At 43.1% G+C, this 24505-nt stretch overlaps 1 protein-coding gene across 1 annotated transcript; it reads left to right on the top strand.

The window, feature by feature from the left end:
* The first annotated feature begins 135 nt into the window (after positions 1-135).
* Positions 136-22748, top strand: LOC124006751 (serine/threonine-protein kinase 26-like). The gene is made up of 11 exons (XM_046316878.1): positions 136-602; positions 2888-3118; positions 17919-17975; positions 18058-18166; positions 19385-19542; positions 19882-20067; positions 20164-20312; positions 20462-20558; positions 20640-20702; positions 20793-20926; positions 21096-22748. The coding sequence occupies exons 1-11, from the start codon at positions 552-554 to the stop codon at positions 21109-21111; spliced, it is 1251 nt and encodes a 416-aa protein (XP_046172834.1). The 5' UTR covers positions 136-551; the 3' UTR covers positions 21112-22748.
* Positions 22749-24505: the final 1757 nt, after the last annotated feature.

The following is a 24505-nucleotide window of genomic DNA, read 5'->3' as shown; positions in this document are numbered from 1 at the left end:
TATTTAAATATAGTCAATTGTTTTGTCCAGTAGAAAGAGAAGTTGTAGAAGAGAGTTATTTTGACAACCCCAAAAAAGGTGACAGAAACAGTGACGCATGTGTCTCTGTACATTCAGTATTCGGCTCCACCCAACTGCTGATAACTTCAGCCAGCCACATCAACGCAGGTCTGACAAGTCGTCGACTGCTCTGCCTTCGGGAGTGCGTTTGTACTCGCTAAATCCACAGATGAATAGCCTGTCGTAACATCTAAGACATTGCTTTACAACTATTAATGATATATTTTTAACATATAGATCGATTATTATCATGGAACGAAATTAGTCGCCTGTTGTTTTGAAGTAGCTAGCTACGACGACTTAATAGCAGCTAGCTCGCTAGCTGAGTCAAGATACTGGTAACTAGCTCCTATCTGAGGTTACGTTGTTTTTCCAAAGGAAAAAAAGGTTGCTACGTCTAACTAGCGAATAACAAAAAGAAAACTACGTTAACTAGCTAGTCTAGCTAGCTAAAACTATTTATTTAATAGGTTGGCTTTCTGTTCCTTTGGATGCGGAAGATGGCCCAGTCACCGGGTGCGGTGCAAGTGCCTGGGATGCAGGTAAGTGGAGGCCTCCAACTTTTTCGACAACGAAACCATTTAGCTAGCTTGCTAGCTGTGAAGCTAGTTAGCAAACGTTAGCTAACTTTCAAGGCGTTGCTAGTTAGATGGTGTGTAACTTTAGAACTAACGTTACATTTTGTAACTAGCTGTCTCAGTGGTTGGATTGCTAGATTGTTTTTGAGGGGCTTTATGATACTAACAAATCAACGTCGGCTTGCTACCTTTTTATTAGCACTCATGACCGCAGGTATTCAACGACAGTTCAGTGGAAGGAATGACAAATGTCTGACATTGTGTAACAGGTGAGCTAAATGACCTAACGTTAGTCCACGCGAGCTAAGCTATCTGCTTGCCTTGTTTACTATCTAGCTAACGTTAGTTGTCTGGAGAAGAAGCACCAGAGGTCTTTAGCTATATATTTTGAGGGTGGCGATGGTCATCTTAGCAATCAAGGAAAGGTTAGTTGGCTAATTGGTAGGTGACGTTTCATAAAGGCACAGGTGTTCACATCTGGTCGCCTGAAATTATATTTTGTGTATCCCTTGCCTTGGCAAATTTAGCTATACATGTCATTGTTTAGGCGGCCATAAGGTCACCGTTCCCTAGATTTGTGACTTGAAATCGGCCTAAGCCACTAGCTACAACTGCTGCTTTCCATTTACAGCCTGTAATCTGACATGGGTGAGAACCCTTCAGTGCAATAACGTTAACGCGATATTATTGGGGCCCGTCTGTCATTGATGTGAACACCAGAGGGAAGATTGCTCCATGAGAACGTGTGTGTGGAGCTATAAGACTACAGTTGAAACTGGAGCAGCAACACGACCAGGTGGGACAGGGAAGGCCAGGTAGTCCTGAGGCATGGCCCTAGGGCTCAGGTTCTCTGGGAGGGGAGAGAGATTGGAGAATTAGAGGGAGCATATTAAAATTCACACAGGAGCCCAGATAAGACAGGAGAAATTCACCAGATAGGACAGACTGACCCTAAACCCCCTGCACATAGACTATTGCAGTATATATACTGGAGGCTGAGACAGGGGTCAGGGCACACTGTTGGCCCTGTGACGATAATCCCGGACAGGGCCAACCAGGCAGGATATAACCCTGCCAACTTTGCCAAAGCACAGCCCCCACACCAGCAAATTAATTAATATCAAACTGTCTCTCTCCAGGGAGATCAGCATCTTCTCTCTCCCTTATGATTTCCTGTTGTTTTCTTATGTAGCCTGGTCATTAGGCCTACCTGGAGTCCAAAGTCTAACGCTAAATCAGGCTGCAAGCCTTAATGTCTTGTGAAACTGGTATGATACTGCCAACTATGACCAGTAGCATTGGTCATGTTGAAGTGTTGTTCTGTAAGCTTGTAGAGGGTGTGGCCTGAGATGAAGTATTCCTTACCCTCTTGTCATCACTCTGGCTTCCTGTGGGTAACTCCTGAGGTGGAGCTAGGCTAGTTGTCAACAGTGCAGGAATATTGAAACGACCCATTAGGACTGTTTGAACACATGTGTATGTTAGGCTAAATGTTTAGTATGCTGCATATTCTCTCCACAATGTGCATAGGGGCCTATTCTCTTCAGCTTTTAGTTTTGAATATAAAAAAGTTCCATGCGTGAGACAAGGGGGCAGGCAGGATACAGCCTCCTATCGCTGCTCTGGCCCTCTGTGACGCCATGAGCCGGGCTCTGCTCACCCAGACACTGGTGCCATTCTAGGTAGTGCTGGAGCCCCACACATCCAAAGGTGTTGAAAGACAAGGAAGTCCTCTAGCCCTGCCTCTGTGCCATGCAGTGCTATTAATAGTTAGGGCAGGGCGAGATCAGGGCTGATGCCTCTGATTTCTTCCACTCTCTATACACCACTCTCTATCCCTTCTGGAACTGGAACCTCATTCTTCCTGTGTCAGGTGAGGCAGAGGGGTCATGATGATATCAAAACACGTCTGCTTCCCAGTGGCAGCACTCTCAACTTTGCTGAATTTGAAATGTCCCACATTTGGAGCGAGGAAAGTTTTTATAATAAGCTTAACAGAGAAGAAAGTGTGTCATTTATTTGGATCCTCCAGCTTCCTTTTGCAAACATGCTTGTGGATAATTAGGGATGGGCTACATTGCAGCAACAGTGCAGATTTATATGGATTTTCCTAATTGGGTGTTTGTTTTTATTAAATAGTTGATCATCAGTTTTATGCAATGGCCTATCAATAATGTATTTATTTTTTACCTGATCCAACAGTATAAACTAGCTACATAACTTGTATGTCTTCGTCTCTCGACCTTCAGAACAGCCGGACGGACCCTGAGGAGCTGTTCACCAAGCTGGAGCGTATTGGGAAGGGCTCCTTTGGCGAGGTTTTCAAGGGCATCGACAACCGCACCCAGAAAGTGGTGGCCATCAAGACCATAGACCTGGAAGAAGCTGAGGATGAGATGGAGGACATCCAGCAGGAGATCACCGTGCTCAGCCAGTGTGACAGCCCCTACGTCACCAAGTACTACGGCTCCTACCTCAAGGTAACACACACTGCTTACTAGGAATTGATTGACAAATGCCTGAACACAAGCATCTAACAAAGCGTAGGCCCCACACTCTAGCATACAGCTTGCTGTTGCTTGGTGGAATGTTACCTCATACTTGGAGATCTCGGGCAATATTACACTCACAGCTGGGAGTGTAAATCAGCTACAATTCAACAGGAGATGTTAATGCCTGTTCCTTCAAAATTATAATGGATCAGTCTGTACCTTAGAAATACAGTGTCACTTATCAGAAGGACCCTCTTTTACTATTTTACAATACGTGTATTTCTAGAAGAGGCAGATGTGACTTACCCCTGGTTAAATACACCAGGGCCTTGAAATGTTACAATAACTCAGTGGAGGCTTTCATAATATTTTTTTATATAAAACTATTCTAAATATATTGTCACCAAATAACTGTTTTAAAACACTGTTGTACAATGGTCTACCGTATCCTCAACAGCACTCTGTAGGGTAGCGCAATGGTGTATCTGGACGACAGCTATTTTACATCCTCCTCTGGGTACATAGACTTCAATATAAAACCTAGGAGGCTCATGGTTCTCATCCCCTTCCATAGACTTACACATGAATTATGACAACTTCCGGTGAACGTCCTCCAACCTATCAGAGCTCTTTCAGCATGAACTGACATGTTGTCCATCCAATCAAAGGATCAGAGAATGGATCTAGTACTGAAAGCATAAGCTCCACCTAGCTACTGTAGCACTGCAGTGCATAACATGTGGTGAGTAGTACACTCAGAGAGCGGGACAATAGTTGAACCGTTAACAAATTACTTCAATTGAGGAGCAGCAGGAGTTTCATTTTCACACTTTGCTAGCTAATGCAGCTAATTTAGCCTATACAACAACCTGACTCAGAGGAATGATATTTGTTAGCTAGCTGGCTGATGTTATCCAACACCAACTCTTCAAAATCCTTAAGTCCATGGAAGCTTTCGGATTTATAAATGTATTGCCACCAGGGCCCGCCTATGTAACTGCTTGTTGTACACTACGGCGTGATTGTACACATGGATTGGAGCTTATGCGGTTGTCGATGCCCTTGGAACACCTCGCCAAAGGAGCCCTTCCTTTACTAATTTGTTAGTTCTAGTAGCTATTTTGACTATGACGGTGACAATGTAGGCTGTGTAGCGGTTATGGTATGAAGGTTTGGCGCTTAGATGTTTGTTCGCCTGGTCACAGACAGCTGTTGTGCAAAGGAAAAATGTGAGAGAAGAGCAGGTAGATGTGACAATGTTTGTATAACTGCTATGAAAGTGAACTTTGGGTGTATTCAACCAAATCTGTTGTAAAACATTTCTTGAATGGAATGAAATTGGATTGGATTTACCTGAATTTGTCCAAAATGAACTTGTTTGGACTAATGATTACATCCTAGATCTGCTAAATGCAGGCAAGAGTGTGCAAGGTGGTATTGAATGTGTCAATGTCTGTCACCTTGATTACTCCAATTTGTGTCTCGGGCCTATTTTTATAAACATTCATTTGTAGGCTAGGTTGTAGCACCCTCGTGTGTGTGTGTGTATAGGTAGGCAGGCCTGGCATTTCGTGTTTTTTTTTATTTTTTTATTTTTTTAGGGACAAGGGGATTTGGCCTTCTGGAGGTGCCCATCTGCTAGGGCATCTAGGCCATTAACCTCTCTGGTACAAGTGGGATGCTAGCGTCCCACCTCGACAACAGCCAGTGAAATTGCAGGGCGCCAAATTCAAAACAACAGATCCCATAATTAAAATTCCTCAAACATACAAGTACTGTACACCATTTTATAGATAAACTTCTTGTAAATCCAACCACAGTGTCCGATTTCAAAAAGGCTTTTCTGCGAAAGCACACCGTGCGATTATGTTAGGTCAGCACCTAGTCACAGCCATTTTCCAGCCAAGGAGAGGGCTCACAAGTCAGAAAGAGCAATGAAATTAACCACTAACCTTTGATCTTCATCAGATGGCACTCATAGGACTTCATGTTACACAATACATGTATGTTTTGTTCGATAAAGTTAATATTTATATCCAAAAATATAGGGCTCACAAGTCAGAAATAGCATTAAAATTAATCACTTAGCTTTGATCTTCATCTGGTGGCACTCCCAGGTCTCCATGTTAGACAAATGTTTGTTTTGTTCGATAATGTCCCTCTTTATGACCAAAAACCTCCCTTTTGTTTGCACGTTTTGTCCAGTAATCCGAATGCTCAAGGCGCGTGCACAAAGTTTTATTTTATTTTATGTACAATAAAAGTTAGTAGAAATATGCCAAACGATGTTTAAAATCAATTCTCCGGTTGTTTTTGTCATAAATAATAATATTTCAACCGGACAAAAGCTTCGTCAATAGAAAAAAGAAAGGCACGTTCCCGATCAGGCGCATGGCTGATGTCTGGAAATTTCCACTGGCCCCTGATTGCAAGTACTGTATCTCCCTCATTTTCAGAGTAAAAGCCTGAAACGGTGCCTAAAGACTGGCCACATGTAGAAGAAGCTATAGAGCTCGTGAACTGGGTCCTAAGTCTTTGTATGGTGGACAGGCTTTCAATTGAAAAACAGCCTCTCAAAATAATAGTACTTTCTAGTTGGATTTTCCTCGGGTTTTCGCCTGCCATATCAGTTCTGTTATACTCAGACATTATTTTAAGTTTTGTAAACTTTAGTGTTTTTTATCCAAATACTAATTATCTGCAAATCCAATCTTCTGGGCCTGAGTAGCAGGCAGTTTAATTTGGGCATGCTTTTCATCCAGAACTTTGAATTCTGCCCCCTACCCTAGTGAAGTTAACAAAAATAGCCAATTAATTTGATTTGACAAACAGTAGTTATTCTGTTAAGAAAAGCATATGTAAATGTGCATGAATAATTAGCCTACATGTTGAAGTGTAGGTGATAGCCTGTGTTGGCTACAGCCTGTCAGGTCCAGACCGATGCTTCCGTGAAGGAGGCACCAGAAAATGGAGCCAGACTTTAAGGAGACTTTTAATTACATACAGTGCATTCGGAAAGTATTCAGATTCCTTCACTTTTTCCACATTTGTTCCATTACTCTTATTCTAAAATGGATGAAATGTTTCCCTTTATCTATCTACACACAATTCCCCATAATGACAAAGCGAAAACAGGTTTTTAGAAATGTTTGCAAATATATAAATCAAATTTATTTATATAGCCCTTTCTACATCAGCTGATATCTCAAAGTGCTGTACAGAAACCCAGCCTAAAACCCCAAACAGCAAGCAATGCAGGTGTAGAAGCAAATAAAAAAACTTGACTTGAAATTGAGTTCCGGTGCATCCTTTTTCCATTGATCATCCTTGAGATGTTTCTACAGCTTGATTGGAGTCCGCCTGTGGTAATTTCAATTGATTGGAGAGTCATGCGCCTGTTTATATAAGTTCCCAACGTTGACCGTGCATGTCAGAGGAATAACCAAGCCATGAGGTCGAAGGAATTGTCCGTAGAGCTCAGAGACAGGATTGTGTCAAGGCACAGATCTGAGGAAGGGTACCAAAAAATGTCTGCAGCATTGCAGGTCCCCAAGAACACAGTGGCCTCCATCATTCTTAAAAGGAAGAAGTTTGAAACCACTAAGGCTCGTTCTAGAACTGGCTGCCTGGCCAAACTGAGCAATCTGGGGAGAGAAGGGCCTTGGTCAGGGAGGTGACCAAGAACCCGATGGTCACTCTGGAGTTCCTCTGGAGTTCCTCTGGAGTTCCTCTGGAGTTCCTCTGGAGTTCCTCTGGAGTTCCTCTGGAGTTCCTCTGGTTGTCCTTCTGGAAGGTTCTCCCATTTCTGCAGCACTCCACCAATTAGGCCTTTATGGTAGTGGCCAGACGGAAGCCACTCCTCAGTAAAAGGCACACGAGTTGGAGTTTGTCAAAAGGCACCTAAAGACTCAGACCCAGAGAAACAAGAGTCTCTGGTCTGATGAAACCAAGATTGAACTGCATCAGCCTTTAAAAAAAAATATATATGTATATTTTGTTATGTACAGTGGTTGTATTAAATAGGGATCTATCACATCCCACAACTGTCCCAAGCTGATCAGTAGAACCTTTTTTTTTTTTTGTACTGTGCGGGATAGTAGATTGACACAGGCTAGCTTTTTGCTGTTCTTTACTCATCTTGTTAGTTGAGTCATGGGACAGTTTTTCTAACATCTTCAATATGCGTATCGTAAATCCAGAAGGACACGTGCCTTTGCATCCCTATTGTCTAGCTTCGCTTGTCGCCTGCTTTGGCTTCGCTTGTCGCCTGCTTTGGCTTCGCTTGTCGCCCGCTTTGGCTTCGCTTGTCGCCCGCTTTGGCTTCGCTTGTCGCCCGCTTTGGCTTCGCTTGTCGCCCGCTTTGGCTTCGCTTGTCGCCCGCTTTGGCTTCGCTTGTCGCCCGCTTTGGCTTCGCTTGTCGCCCGCTTTGGCTTCGCTTGTCGCCCGCTTTGGCTTCGCTTGTCGCCCGCGCCCGCTTTGGCTTCGCTTGTCGCCCGCTTTGGCTTTTCGCTTGTCGCCCGCTTTGGCTTCGCTTGTCGCCCGCTTTGGCTTCGCTTGTCGCCCGCTTTGGCTTCGCTTGTCGCCCGCTTTGGCTTCGCTTGTCGCCCGCGCTTTTGTCGCCCGCTTTGGCGCTTGTCGCCCGCTTTGGCTTCGCTTGTCGCCCGCTTTGGCTTCGCTTGTCGCCCGCTTTGGCTTCGCTTGTCGCCCGCTTTGGCTTCGCTTGTCGCCCGCTTCGGAGTTGCAATGCCTGTGAGAAGTATTAAGTACTCAATCACGTGACTGGCATTGGCTAATAAGTGAGATATCTAAGAGAGCCATGTGAGTGGTACTTCGGAGCACAGCGATTGGCAGTGGGGAGAAGAGAATTATAATTATTATATTCAGCCCTGGGGCATAACAGCCACTTTTTGATATTCTTTTGAGGGCATTACGGTGATGTCGGGGAAATTCGATACTCATGTAATACCCTGAACTTATCAATGTTATATTGAGCTGGGTGTATTGAAAATGAATGACAGTCATCCAACATACTGTAGTAGAAGGCCATGCTCATCAAAAAGTAAATTGTCCTCCCTAATCTTAAACAACACAGACCGCCACACCTGTATTTCTAGAAGAGGGAGATGTGACTCACCCCTGGTTAAATACACCAGGGCCTTGAAATGTTACAATACCTGTATTTCTAGGAGAGAGAGATGTGACTCACCCCGGTGTGTTTCATTCTATAGCTAGAGGACTCATGATATCTCCAGGAGTGATACGTATCTGTTGTTCAGTACTGGGTTTTTTTCTAGCTAGGGCCATTTACTTTAAGTGCTGCCTGTCTTCCCAGTAGCCTACTCTGTGTGTGAACTGTTGACTGCTCATGAATAGCAGATTGTTGACAAATGAATCAAGATCAAGGGGCAGGGCAATTTGTGACTTATTTTGGTAATCAGTGGCTGTATTGGAGGGGTGGTGGTTTCTTCTCCTCTACTTCAGTCTACCCTGGTTTCTCAGCGGTAGCTGTAAGCGCCAGACGTGTCAGTGGTGGTCTCATCTGCAAAGCTAAGATGGATCTGCCGAGTAGTTTGAGGAAGGAACGCGAGGAAGGCGCTACACCACTCGCTCACTTGACTATCTTAGCTAGTTATTTTCTGATCTCATTTTGCTCTTTTGCAGCTGTGTGTTTTCTATACCATTTCACTTCTCTCCCTGTCGGCTTTACAGACGCTCCCCACCCCTTGACTGTAAACCTTCTAATTTAGTGTACTCTGCACACAACCCATGTGGAATAAAGGGTCTCTGGCAGCGTTTGGAACTGCCGATCTGCGCTAAAGAACACAGAGTTCATCTCGGGCTACACTGCCCTTCGGTCCATTGACTTTTCTGGCCCTGATGGGAGACATGGATCACCCCAGAGAACACTGCTGCTCTCCATCTGACTGTTTTATCTCACAGTCCGAGAGCATCTGGTTGTTGCGGTGGTGGTACATGGCTACTCATTTCTCCCTCTCACCTGTCCATCTCCTCATTTGAATTCCATACTGCCACTGTAACTTGTCCACTCAAGATTAACATTGTTGTCTCACCCACCAGGTAAGCTTGACACCTTGATGAGCTAATTTCTTGACAACAGTTCCCCGCTCTTTTTACTTAGCGACTTCAACCTCCCGACGTCTGCCTTCGACTAATTTATTTTTGACCTCCCCCTTTCCCAATCACCTCCAAATCACAAGGCAGGCAATACGCTAGAGGTTGTTCGCCTACTAATCTCACTGCAACCCCCCTCCAGATATTTGATCCCTACTTTGTTTCCTTTTCAGTCTCCTTTTCCTCCAACTCTAACCACTCAACCCTACCCAGATGGTCATCCGCCGTCGCAATCTACTTTCTCCTCTTATGTCCTATCATCTCTCCCTTCTGCTAAATCCTAATTTCCTTCCTGTCTCCTCATTCTGCCTCTTCAACCCTACTCTCCTCCTTTTCCACATCCTATCACTCGCACTGTCCCCTTTCCTCCCAGCCAGCTCGGGACTGTGGCAGAATGACTCATTGCAAGCTTAAAGAACAGGACTGCAGGCAGCTGAGTGAAAACGGAGGGAAACAAAACTTTTTGTAAGCCGATCATCCTTTCACACCTTTCTACCTTTTCTTCCTCTGTATCAGCTTGTGAAACTACTTTCTATCAATCTAAATGTCAAGCTTCTGCATCTAACCCTAGGAAATTCTGTTCCACCTTCTCCCTCCCTCTGCGGACGACTTTGTCAACCACTTTTAAAAAGTTGATGACATCCGCTCTTCATTCACCCTGTTTGAATATTTTCTATTACCACCAAGATCTGCACTGGTCCCACTCTCACACAGAACTACTCTACACCTTGACCTCTTTCTCCCCTCGCTCTCCAGATTAATTATTGCGTCTAGTGAGGTCTGCAGCCCGACAACCTGCCCGCTCGATCCCCTCCTGCCTTCTCCAGACCATCTCAGGAGACCTTTTCCCATTCCTCATTAACTCATCCCTGACCACTGGCTGCATCCCCTCGCTCCCTTCCGGAAACCAACTCTACTCATCTGACGTCAAAAACTATAGACCTGTATCTCATTTTCTTTCCTGATTTAATCGTCATCGCTCTCAGAATGAGCTTCTTGACCTTAACCAGTCAGGCTTCAAGATGGGTCATTCAACACAGATGGCTCTTCTCTGTGTCACAGAGGCTCTCCGCACCAATGCTGACTCTCTCCTCTGTTCTCATCCTCCTAGATGGAGTCGCTTCCTTTGACACCGTGAACCATCAGATCCTCAGCTCCACTCTCTCAGGGCTGGTTGTCTCAGGCATTACACACTCTTGGATTGCATCCTACCTGACAGGCTGCTTCCATGTGGAGAGGATCTGTTTCTGCACCATGTACTCTCACTACTGGTGTTCCCCCAGGGCTCAGTTCTTGGCCATCTTCTCTCTATACACCAAGTTACTCGGTTCCATCATATCCTCACATGGTCTCTCCTATCATTGTTGTGCCGATGACAGTCAACCACTCCCACCCCACCCACCTAACTGACAGGCATTGCTGCGTGCCTGGCATATATCTCCGCTTGGATGTAGGCCAACCACAAGCTTAATCTCGACAAGACAGACCTGCTCTTGTTGTTCCTCGGCCATGAAATGCTTGCGTTCAGTCTGCATGCTCAATGCTGCACATGCAACAATGTTGGTGAAAACTATCCTGTTTTTGCTTAATATAAATCCACTAATTACACTTAATTTTTTATTTTTACATCTGCTATTTTTTATTTTCTTAGCAAGTTGGGCCTAAATCTTGTTAGCCAGCTAACTAGCGATTAGCATTAGAAGCTATCTACCTAATAAAGGTACTGAGTCAGAGCAAAAGTAATTAGCTATAATACCAGTGATGGTGTAGACTTAAATCAGCAAATCAGTTAGTGTTGCACAATCTTCTAAATCTGAAGAATACGCAAAGAATGAATATCTTAGCTACATGAAGTAGCTAAGAGAACATTCAATGTAGCCAAAGATTATAGGGTCCAAACTATTTTCTAAATTGTAGAATGTTAGTGAAGACATCAAAACTATGAAATATTGCATGGAATCATGTAGTAACCACAAAAGTGTTAAACAAATCAAAATATTTGCGATTCTTCAAAGTAGCCACCCTTTGCCTTGACAGCTTTGCGCACTCTTGGCATTCTCTCAACCAGCTTCAGGAGGTAGTCACCTGGAATGCATATTAATTAACAGGTGTGCCTTAAGTTAATTTGTTGAATCTTGAATTTGTTCTTTCCTTAACGCGTTTGAGCCAATCAGTTGTTGTGACATGGTAGTGGTGGTATACAGAAGAGCCCTATTTGGTAAAAGACCAAGTCCATATTATGGCAAGAACAGCTCAAATAAGTAAAGGGAAATTAAAGTACATCAGTACTTTAAGACATGGTCAGTCAAACTGGAAAATTTCAAGAACTTTGAACATTTCTACAGGTGCAGTCGCAAAAACCAAGTTTTATGATGAAACTGGCTCTCATGAGGACCACCAGAGTTACCAGAGGACCACCAGACCCAGAGTTACCTCTGCTGCAGAGGATACGTTCATTCAGTTACCAGACTCAGAAATTGTAGCCCAAATAAATGCTTGAGTTCAAGTAACAGACAAATCTCAACATCAACTGTTCAGTGGAGACTGCGTGAATCAGGCCTTCATGGTCAAATTTCTGCAAAGAAACCACTACTAAAGGACACCAATAAGAAGACTTGCTTGGGCCAAGAAACATGAGCAATGGACTGGTGGAAATCTGTCCTCCAACTGCTGTCTTTGTGAGACGCGGAGTAGGTGAACGGATGATCTCTGCATGTGTGGTTCCTACTGCAGCATGAAGGTGGTGTTGGGGGTGCTTTGTTGGTGACCCTGTCAGTGATTTATTTAGAATTGAAGGCACACTTAACCATCATGGCTACCACAGCATTCTGCAGCGATACGCCATCACATCTGGTTTGCGCTTAGCAGGGCTATCATCTTTTTTCCCAACAGGACAATGACCCAAAACACACTTTCAGGCTGTGGAAGGGCTATTTGACCAAAGAGTGATTGTGTGCTGCATCAGATGACTTGGCCTCCACAATCACCCGACCTCAACCTTATTGAGATGGTTTTGGATGAGTGAAGGAAAAGCCAAGTGAAGGAGAAGCAACCAACAAGTGCTTGTGTGAACTCCTTCAAGACTGTTGGAAAAGCATTCCAGGTGAAGCTGATTGAGAGAATGCAGAGTGTGCAAAGCAGTCAAGGCAAAGGGTGTTTACTTTGAAGAATCTCAAAGATAAAAAATATTTCGATTTAACACTTTTTTGTTTTGGTTACTACATTATTCCATGTGTTATTTCATAGTTTTGACGTCTTCACTATTATTCTACAATGTAGAAAATAGTAATAAAATAAAGTCCAAACTTGATTGGTACTGTTTATACGGACACTGGTGCAAAACATATGGGGTTAAATGTATGTCAAAATAAACTAATGTTTCCTGATCTTTCAGATTTAGGACAGACACTTCAGAACAAACTTCCTTTTTGGGAGGGGGTTTTATCAGTTCCATGGCAGGGACTCTGTGTATCTGGGCTTCTGTAGAGGGCATTGGTGTGGTTGCCACAGGTTTTTTTTTCTTCTATTTGCATGTAAAATAATCAGAATAAATAATAACATCCCCCAAACCACTAATTCCTATGATTAATGGTGTTAAATAACACTGAATCAATCCAATTTATTTATGAATTCCTTCTTACATCAGCTGATATAAAAGTGCTGTAAAAAACCCAGTCTAAAACCCCAAACAGCAAGCAATAAAGGTGTAGAAGCACACTGGCTAGGAAAAACTCCCTAGAAAGGCCAAAGCCTGGTTCCTCTAGGTTTCTTCCTAGGTTATGTGGGGTGGCCAGTCCTCTTATGGCTGTGCTGGGTGGAGATTATAACAGAACATGGCCAAGATGTTCAAATGTTCATAGATGACGAGCAGGGTCAAATAATAATAATCATCATAGTGGTTGTCGAGGGTGCAACCGGTCAGCATCTCAAGAGTAAATGTCGGTTGGCTTTTCATAGCCGATCATTCAGAGACACTCTACCGCTCCTGCTGTCTCTAGAGAGTTGAAAACAGGTGTGGTGAACAGGTCAGGGTTTCAAAGCCAAGGCAGAACAGTTTGAAACAGAACCAGCAGTATGACCAGGTGGACTGGGGACAGCAATTAGTCATCAGGCCAGGTAGTCCTGAGGTGTGGTCTTAGGGTTCATGTCCTCCAAGAGAGAGCGAGACAGAGCGAGCATACTTAAATTTACACAGGACACCGGATAAGACAGGAGAAATACTCCAGATATAACCGACTGACCCTAGTCCCTCGACACAAACTACTGCAGCATAAATACTGGAGGCTGAGACCGGAGGGGTCGGGAGACACTGTGGCCCTGTCCGACGGTACCCACGGACAGGGCCAAACAGGCAGTATATAACTCCACCCACTTTGCCAAAGTACAACCCCTTGAGGGATATCTTCAACCACCAACTTACTATCCTGAGACATGGCTGAGTATAGCCCACGAAGATCTCCTCCCCCACGGCACAACCCAAGGGGGGGCGCCAACCCGGACAGGAAGATCACGTCAGTGACTCAACCCACAAGTGACGCACCCCTCCTAGGGATGGCATGGAAGAGCACCAATAAGCCAGTGACTCAGCCCTTGGAATAGGGTTAGAGGCAGAGAATCTCAGTGGCGAGAGGGGAACCGGCCAGGCAGAGACCGCAAGGGTGGTTCGTTGCTCCAGTTTCTTTCCATTCACCTTCACACCCCTGGGCCAGACTCAATCATAGGATCTACTGAAGAGATGAGTCTTCAATAAAGACTTAAATTGTTATGGCTGCTATCCCACTTACGGGATAAGTGTCATCAACAACCGCTAAATAGCATAGCGTTACATTCAATAAATATTACTAAAAATATTTATATTCATGAAATCACAAGTGCAACATAGGAGAACACAGCTTAGCCTTTTGTTAATCCACCTGTCGTGTCAGATTTTGAAATTATGCTTTACGGCGAAAGCAATCCAAGCTTTTTTGTAGGTTTATCGATCGCTCAACAAAACATTAAGTACACTTAGCATCAAGTAGCTCGGTCACAAATCAGAAAAGCAATCAAATTAATCGTTTACCTTTGATCTTCGGTTGTTTTCACTCACGAGACTCCCAGTTACACAACAAATGTTCCTTTTGTTTCATAAAGATTATTTTTATATCCAATGTACCTCAGTTTGTTTGGAATGTTATGTTCAGAAATCCACATGAAAGAGCGGTCACGACAATGCAGACAAATTCCAAATAGTTTCCATAATGTCCACAAACATGTCCAACTATTTTTTAATCAATCCTCAGGTTGTTTTTAAAATATATAATTGATAATATATCGACTGCAAATGTCTTCAACAGTAGGAGAGGGAAAAGCCATACCTATCCAAACTCTGTTGTGTGAGCAAAACTCATGTGACCACTTGACACGATGTTCTTTGTGGCTCATTTTTCAAAATAAAAGCCTAAAACTGTCTGAAGACTGACACCTTGAGGAAGCGATAGGAAAAGGAATCTGATTAATATCCCTTTAAATCCAGCAAAGGGAGGCTATGGAACATGGAGTTTTCAAAATAGAAGCCACTTCCTGTTTTGATTTTCCTCAGGGTTTCGCCTGCAATATCAGTTCTGTTATACTCGCAGACAATATTTTGACAGTTTTGGAAACTTTAGTGTTTTCTATCCAATACTAATAATAATATGCATATATTAGCAACTGACACTGAGGAGCTGGCCGTTTACAATGGGCACCTTTTCATCCAAGCTACTCAATACTGCCCCTGCAGCCATAAAAAGTTAAGGGTCGAGACAGAGTCTGCGTCTCTCACATGGATAGGCAGACCATTCCATAAAAATTTAGCTATATAGGAGAAAGCCCTGCCTCCAGCTGTTTGCTTAGAAATTCTAGGGACAGTAAGGGGCCTGCGTCTTGTGACCGTAGCGTACGTGTAGGTATGTACCGCAGGACCAAATTGGAAAGATGGGTAGGAGCAAGCCGATGTAATGCTTTGTAGGTTAGCAGTAAAACCTTGAAATCAGCCCTTGCCTTGACAGGAAGCCAGTGTAGAGGCTAGCACTGGAGTAATATGATCCAATTTTGGGGTTCTAGTCAAGATTCTAGCAGCTGTGTTTAGTACTAACTGAAGATTATTTAGTGGTTTATCCTGGTAGCTGGAAAGTAGAGAATTGCATTAGTCTGACCTAGAAGTGACAAAAGAAAGCATGGGTGCATTTTTCTGCAGCATTTTTTGACATTTCTGATTTTTGCTGTTACGTAGATGGAAAAAAGTGGTCCTTGATACAGTCTTGATTTGTTCGTCAAAAGAGCGATCAGGGTCCAGAGTAACGCAGAGGTCCTTCAGTTTTATTTGAGACGACTGTACAACCATCAAGATTCATTGTCAGATTCAGCAGATATGCTTGTTTCTTGGGAACTAATACAAGCATCTGTTTTGTCTTAGTTTAAAAGTAGAACATTTGCAGCCTTCCTCTTCCTTATGTCTGAAACACAGGCTTCCAGGGAGGGAAATTTTGGAGCTTCACCATGTTTCATCGAAATATACAGCTGTGTGTCATCTGCATAGCAGTGCAAGTTAACATTATGTTTTCGAATGACATCCCCAAGGGGTAAAATATATAATGAAAACAAAAGTGGTCCTAAACCGGGAACCTCGAGGAACACTGAAATTTACAGTTGATTTGTCAGAGGACAAACCATTCAGAGACAAGCTGATATCTTTCTGACAGATAAGATCTAAACCAGGCCATATCTTATCTTTGTAGACCAATTTGGGTTTCCAATCTCTCCAAAAGAATGTGGTGATCGATGGTATCACTAAGGTCTAGGAGCACGAGGACAGATGCAGAGCCTCGGTCTGATGCCATTAAAAGGTCATTTACCACATTCACAAGTGCAGTCTCAGTGCTATGATGGGGTCTAAAACCAGACTGAAGCATTTCGTATACATTGTCTTCAGAAAGGCAGTGAGTTGCTGCGCAACAGCCTTTTCTAACATTTTTGAGAGTAATGGGGGATTCAATATAGGCCAATAGTTTTTATATTTTCTGGGTCAAGGTTTGGCTTTTTCAAGAGCGGCTTTATTACTGCCACTTTTAGTGTATAGGGAGCCGTTTGTGTTCAACATAGGAGGGCCAAGCACAGGAAGCAGCTCTTTCAGTAGTTTAGTCGGAATAAGGTCCAGTATGCAGCTTGAAGGTTTAGAGGCAATGATTATTTTCATCGTTGTGTCAAGAGATATAGTACTAAAACACTTGAGTGTCTCTCTTGATCCTAGGTCCTGGCAGAGTTGTGCAGACTCAGGACAACTGAGCTTTGGAGGAATACGCAGATTTAAAGAGGAGTCCGTAATTTGCTTTCTGATTATCTTTTCGTCAAAGTAGTACATTTATTTATCACTGCTGAAGTGAAAGCATCCTCTCTTGGGGAATGATGCTTTTTAGTAGCTTTGCGACAGTATCAAAAATACATTTTGGATTGTTCTTATTTTCCTCAATTAAGTTGGAAAAATAAGATGATCGAGCAGCAGTGAGGGCTCTTCGATAGTACCGTGCAGTATCTTTCCAATCTAGTCGGAAGACTTCTAGTTTGGTGAAATATTTTATTATAGCAAAGTTGGTAGCAACATTAAAAATCTGTTGCAGCTCAAGTCGACTACGAAACCCGCAATGCTTTCTCTGGGCTGACTGGCTAGGTAACGTAGCTACACACAATACCATGGTTAACATCAGCATGTGAATTAGCTAGCTAGACAAACTGCACTAGTAATTTAGGAGTCATCTCAAAGTTCAACTTTCAGTTTGTGTCTGCCCAGAGCTTCATGTGTATATACAGTCATTGGCCCAGAGCCAGTGCAGAGTATGTTGCTATGGCAACTACATCCCTTTTCCCACGTTTCCCATACACACAGGGCTCATTGAGACATGGTATTTGGAAGGAGAAACTGAGTTGAATAATTGGGCACATCTCAACAAAATGTATTTTGTCAGGTCGTAAACAGGTGGATGTGTTCTAGACAGTGCCCATACCATCTAAGTTATTGGCTAATAGGGCGATCTGAAGTGAAGATAATTGTTTTAAACGTTATGAAATGTAATATTGGATACAACACTATGCCCAGTGATGAGAATATGGTTATGGCACATTCCTATACAATTTCCTGATTTTTCAGACTGATCACTTAGCGGCAGGTAGCCTAGTGGGTAGAGCGTTGGACTAGTAACCGAAAGGTTGCAAGATCGATACCCCGAGCTGACAAGGTTCAAATCTGTCGGCACTTAACCCACTGTTCCTAGGCCGTCAATTGAAAATAAGAATTTGTTTTCTTAATGCCTAGTTAAATAAAAAAAATATCATGGTCATTTTTATTTCACCCACTGATAGGCTTTCACCAAATTGACAAGTTTCATGATTTTTATTTCTGTGGGTGGTTTGTCCCTTTAAATCATTTTATGTTTATTGAATAGAGAGGTGGAGGTGGCGTGGGCTGGATTCAAACCCACGCTGCAGCGGTACATTGTGTACCAGAGGCTACTGCCTAGACCTCTACACCATCCTAAGCCACGTTGTTCCATGCAGAATGTCTTACATGTTTACAGCCATGTGTATCCCCTAGAAGAGGTTGATATTAGAATGTCTAATGAGTCTCTCTCTCTCTGTACAGGGCAGTAAACTATGGATCATTATGGAGTACCTTGGTGGTGGCTCAGCTCTGGACCTGGTAAGAGATACAATATGTCAACATGAACAATGTCTGTTGGTGGATTTGTCTACTGGGTGTGTTCACTGTGTTTTGTGTGTAGCTGCGAGCAGGGCCCTTTGATGAGTTCCAGATTGCCACCATGCTGAAGGAGATCTTGAAGGGCCTGGACTACCTCCACTCCGAGAGGAAGATCCACAGAGATATCAAAGGTGCGTGTCGTCACGTCCAGCATGTAGGATATCTCGGACAGAGGCGAGCTGCAGTAGTACAGGGTTAAAGCTGCCATGTCCGTTTTCCATATTTAAACATCAGACATTACTTAACCTGTCTAGGACTGTCGCTTGTGGAACCCCCCGCAACAGCCAGTGAAAGTGCAGGGCGCCAAATTCAAAACAAAAATCTCATAATTAAAATTCCTCAAGCATACAAGCATTTTACACCATTTTAAAGATAAAATTCTCGTTAATCCAGCCAAAGTGTCTAATTTCAAAAAGGATTTACAGCGAAACCACCACAAATGTCCATCAGTTATGTCCAAATATCTTCTTTTGTTAGGGCGTTTGGTATACAAATCCAAAAGCACGTTCAGGTCGCGCCGAACGAGAAGTTCCTTTACAGCCTGTAGAAACATGCCAAACTAAGTATGGAATAAATCTTTAGGATGTTTTTAACATAACTTCATTAATGTTCCAACCGGACAATTCCTTCGTCTGTACAAATGAAGTGGAACGTAGCTACCTTTCACGTGAGCGCGCCAGACCGAGGCTGTGGCTCTCTGCCAGACCACTCACTCAAAGAGCTTTTATGAACCCCTCGTTTAGAGTAGAATCCTCAAAGGTTCTAAATACTGTTGAAAACCAGTGGAAGCCTTGAAGTGAAACATAACTAATATCACCCTGTATCTTCAATGGGGGCTGAGTTGAAAAACTACAAACCTTAGATTTCCCACTTCCTGGTTGGATTTTTTTCCCAGGTTTTCGCCTGCTATATGAGATCTGTTATACTCAGACATCATTCAAACAGTTTTAGAAACTTCAGTGTTTTCTATTCAATACTAACAATAATATGCATATATTAGCATCTGGGACAGAGTAGGAGGCAGTTCACTCTGGGCACGCTATTCATCCAAAAGTGAAAAAGCTGCCCCCTAGCCCCAACAGGTTTAAAACAATTAACATGTCCCCCCCGCCCTTCCATCAGACATCATTGCACAATACAACAGCAGAATGTCCAAATAGTTTTTTTTACCACGATTCAGAATCGAACTGCCCAGTTCAAAAACCCATAAGATGCACCTGTGGTGACCAGTGGTGCAGTTTCACCTAATCCTGGATCTCAGCTTTAATATATCAGGTTCTCTCACCTTTTGTGTGTTGTGTATTAATGTCAGTAATTTCTGTTGACATCATGACTCTTTGCTTTGGTAGCGGCCAACGTTCTTCTGTCAGAGTGTGGAGAGGTGAAACTGGCAGACTTTGGCGTGGCGGGCCAGCTGACAGACACCCAGATCAAGCGGGAGACATTTGTGGGAACACCCTTCTGGATGGCCCCCGAGGTCATCCAACAGTCTGCCTACGACCACAAGGTTACCAGCTTTCTGTTCTCTCTTTAGTTTCTTCCTAAATGGTGTCCTACAGATATAAGTGATTCATACAGACATCGACTTGTAGATATAACGCAGATGTAAGCTCATAAAGGAATGATAATGCACTAAGCTAACTATTGGTTATACTATTAGGGGAAATAGATTGGGGTCATCGTGAGGGGCTGGAACTGTTTATCCAGGGGACTAGAGAAGAATGGGCTTGTGTTTAGTGGAAGACACTTAAATTGAACTCTTTACTTTTCTACAACATAATGATGTTGCCCAAATACTGCAATCTTACTCCCACATAATGACTACCTAACACACACTCTCCTCCAGGCTGATATCTGGTCTCTGGGCATCACTGCTATTGAGCTGGCCAAGGGTGAGCCTCCCAACTCAGACATGCACCCTATGCGGGTCCTCTTCCTCATACCAAAGAACACCCCACCCACACTCAGCGGAGATTTCTCCAAGACCTTCAAAGACTTTATAGACTCCTGCCTCAACAAAGACCCTTCATTTGTAAGTAAAATGCCCCAGCTCCCGCCCCATTTTGCGTTGAGTTGTTGTTCTTGGTAAGCCTGCCTTTAATTGTGGTCTGATTATCCCTCTGTATAGAGGCCAACAGCTAAGGAGCTTCTGAAGCACAAGTTCATAGTGAAGAATGCCAAGAGGACGTCCTACCTCACTGAGCTGATAGACCGGTTGAAACGCTGGAAGGCCGAGGGACACAGTGATGGAGACTCCAGCTCTGATGACTCTGACTCGTGAGTAGAGAAGGCTCTAAACAATGTATCACTAACTGACAGTTGGTAGAAATGTGATCGAAGACCCTGTCTGAACTAGAATAAAATTCAACCTGTAGATGATCCTTCCTGCTGTCTGTCTGTGTGTGTCTCTGTCGGTATGTTTCCAGGGAGTCCAGTAACAAGGAGAACAACTCCTCCCAGCCAGGCTGGTCCTTTACTACAGTTCGCAAGAAGAAAGACCCTAAGAAGGTTTCCAATGGAACGGTGAGTTTGCCTCTGTGGGAGGAGTATGAGGAGAATGTTGTGTGTCTATAATGTTTACCTCTGCTCACCATTTGATGACAGGACCAAGACCTCCTGAAGAAATCTACCAGCTTGACCACGCTGATTGCCCCAGTATTCACTGAGGTAGGGAAGGGTGAACTCTACATCCACACTCTTTTGTAAGTTGTAACGATGAGTAAATCCTCTATTGTTGTCTGTTTCCACCCCTCCTAGTTGAAGCTGCAGCGCAGGGATGGAGAGATGAAGGGAGTGATGGAGGACTTGGAGAAAAGCATCCACCTGGCTGAGGACATCTGCCCCGGAGTCACAGACAAGATGGTCAACCGCATCGTCGACAAGTTCCAGAGGTGAGTTAGGGGACGGGGGGCCTGTTTAGGGGACGGGGGGGCTGTTTAGGGGATGGCCATTGTAGAATAGTGCCATAGACTAGGAGTGGTTGGAAGCTGTGGAGATGACATGTTATAACTTGGAGCAGTTGGCCTTCAACTGTGTTCTTCCTGTGGACTTTCCCATCAGATTGTCTGTCAGTTAGTGGCATGTGGAGGGCAGGTTTAGACGCTTGATGAGGACCACGCCTCCAGAGTGCATCATCAGCCTCTATGCCTTTTCCCATCATCCCCCATTCCTTTTCCCATCATCCCCCATGCCTCTCCTCTGATCAGCTCCCCCAGGACCAATGGATGCAGGGAAAGAGGGAGGACTCCTGCTGTGCACACTCACTGATCTTATAACCAAAAGGATATTTTTTAAATGTATATTTGTTGAAATATGTTTTGTTATTCTATTTTATTTAATCCCTTTAAAAGTAGGCTCAAGCTAGTGCCCAAAGCAGAGCCTGTTACTGTTATGGTAGTCAATAGTATTTTAGTTTTGTAATATTTTCAGTCTGAGACAACAACTAAAAACTCTAAGGTTGCAACATCAATCTTCTGCTGAGTATAAGACATAGCTACTTAAAGATATTTCAATTTTTGAATTAATTTTTTTACTGCTACTAAAAATGTTTAAGTAGCTATATTTTAGATGTTCAGTGTACTGCACTTGTTTCTGATGTCTAGCTTACCATCTTCATGTCACTTGTAGCATTTAGAAACCTGCTGTTTGGAGAACTGCATATCTAGTCAAACCACAGGAGTTCAGTACCTCTCTGCTGAGGGCAAGCCATGGTTGAGGAAAGACTCATACCAGTGAATGTCCATAGAAACAAAACTTCTGTTTGTGACCATTTGGAAACGGGTCACTTGTTTGGGCATTGGGGAAAGATTGTATAGGAAATGGGTGGAGGACTTTGCTGCGCAAAAATGTATCACACCCTCTCATTCCAAAAGATACAAATCATATCTATCTTATGGGATCTTAGCTCTGTAAGGGGCAATCCTATTGGAACCTTCGGAGATCTGCTTCTGAAGGAAATATGCACTGCACACACTTTGAAGGGGGTGGAGCTTTTTCTAAATATACTTGCTAGTTATTTCCCTGTTTCAGACTAGATCTCAAGGGAGACGGGGTACTTTTCTGTCTTAAAGACAATATACTCTCCCTCTACCAAAAAAATACTTGAGTGCTCAAGTAAAATGGCAATGTCGGTATTGTGGACGTGTAATGTTTGAAACATTGGTATGAGTCCTTGAGTACTCTCTCTACTGGGGAGTCGTGTATCTTTGAACAAATCCCAAATAAAGACTTTATTGTGAATTTTATCAGCCAAGCTCAAATGCATACAAAAGGGTGCCATCTTTGGTGTGGTGATGACACTGCCCCTTTTAGAGGAAGTATGCCAACTTAACATCCAACAGTGCCTAAAACTTAAGACTTGCAGTGATATTCTCTATTTAAACTTAAGAATTGCAGTGATATTCTCTATTTAATTGTGGTCATGTATCATCAAATGCATTAAATGGTAATAATACATTTTGCCAGAGTGTTTCAAGTTTTTAAAAGCAATAAGGTATTTGATCATTGCATATTTTTATATTTCCTCAAATGACATTCAGATGGCAAAACTACAATTTATTTTGTTTTGTTTATATTTCTGTATCTGAACTTTATAATGGAAACCGTGTTGACTTAGCTTTACAGGAAGCTGTCAAATGTACATATTGGATAGTCTTTGCTTCAATCGTTATTCATTTTGGTTTGGTCTTGAAAAATAAATATTTAAATTATGAATTCCTGTGTTTTATTGATGTAATACCCTTGTTAAAACCAAGTATTAATTGTATTTGTTATAATTGGTTTTAGATTTAAAAGGTGATTGAATTGCTTCTGAAATGTAATGCATTTCTTTTGAATAAATATTTCTTTAATGTACATGTGAATAGGTTGGTTTAAGTTTTGACCAATAAGGTAGTTTGTTAACCAGGTCAACTCTCCCATTGGCCCCAGCATAACAGGAGGCCTGGGAAAGAGAAGTTGAAGAAAGATGGAGACATCAATCTTGGTGGAAAAACTATGAAAATAGAACAAAACCCATATCTACTGAGTTTCTAAGGGAAATACTGATTTTATTGTATAGGAGTGTATTATTTTGTTAGACTTCTCTGACTCTTCTGTATACATCAATGGTGTCGCTCTTGATGCTGGTGATTCTCTGATCCACCTCTATGCAGACGACACCATTCTGTATACTTCTGGCCCTTTGGACACTGTTAACAACCCTCCAGACAAGAGTCAATGCCATTACAACTCTCCTTCTGTGGCCTCCAACTGCTCTTAAATACGGGTAAAACCAAATGCATGCTCTTCAACCGATCGCTGCCTGCACCTGCCCGCCTGTCCAGCATCACTACTCTGGACGGTTCTGACTTAATATGTGGACAACTACAAATACCTAGGTGTCTGGTTAGACTGTAAACTCTCCTTCCAGACTCACATCAAACATCTCCAATCCAAAGTTAAATCTGGAATTGGCTTCCTATTTCGCAACAAAGCATCCTTCACTCATGCTGCCGAACACCCTTGGAAAACTGACCATCCTACCGATCCTCCACTTCGGTGATGTCATTTACAAAATAGTCTCAAATACCCTACTCAATAAATTGATGCAGTCTATCAGTGCCATCCGTTTTGTCACAAGCCCTATATACTACCCACCACTGCGACCTCTATGCTCTTGTTGGCTGGCCCCCGCTTCATGTCCATTGCCAAACCCACTGGTTCCAGGTCAGCTACAAGACCCTGCTAGGTAAAGTCCCCCCTTATCTCAGCTCGCTGGTCACCATAGCAGCCAGCACCCACCTGTAGCACGCGCTCCAGTAGGTATATCTCTGGTCACCCCCAAAACCAATTCTTTGGCCGCCTCTCCTTCCAGTTCTCTGCCGTCAATGGCTGGAACGAACTACAAAAATCTCAAACTAGAAACATTTACCTCCCTCACTAGCTTTCAGCACCAGCTATCAGAGCAGATTACTGCACTTGTACATATCCCATCTATAATTTAGCCCAAACAACTACCGCTTCCCCTACTGTATTTATTTATTTTGCTCCTTTGCACCCCATTATTTCTACTTCGCACATTCTTCCACTGCAAATCTACCATTCCAGGGTTTTAATTGCTATATTGTATTTACTTCGCCACCATGGCCTTTATTTTGCCTTTACCTCCCTTATCTCACCTCATTTGCTCACATATGTAGACTTATTTTTCTACTGTATTATTGACTATGTTTTTTACTCCATGTGTAACAATGTTGTGTCGAACTGCTTTGCTTTATTTTGGCCTGGTCGCAGTTGTAAATGAGAACTTGTTCTCAACTTGCCTACCTGGTTAAATAAAGGTGAAATAAATAAATAGAGACTGAAGCTACCGTCTCACATCGTGGAGGTGTTTGACAGCTCGAGGTTAGCCTAGCATCGCTGGAGACTTGGACTGTGGAAGATTAACGACTTTGTTTCCATTGGATATCTGTTGCTGCTAAGGAGTACTG

Source organism: Oncorhynchus gorbuscha, linkage group LG20 (assembly GCF_021184085.1).
Source record: "Oncorhynchus gorbuscha isolate QuinsamMale2020 ecotype Even-year linkage group LG20, OgorEven_v1.0, whole genome shotgun sequence".
Taxonomy (NCBI): Eukaryota; Metazoa; Chordata; class Actinopteri; order Salmoniformes; family Salmonidae; genus Oncorhynchus; species Oncorhynchus gorbuscha.
The sequence above is the reverse complement of the archived record's forward strand: the minus strand, read 5'-3'. Positions and strand labels throughout refer to the sequence as shown.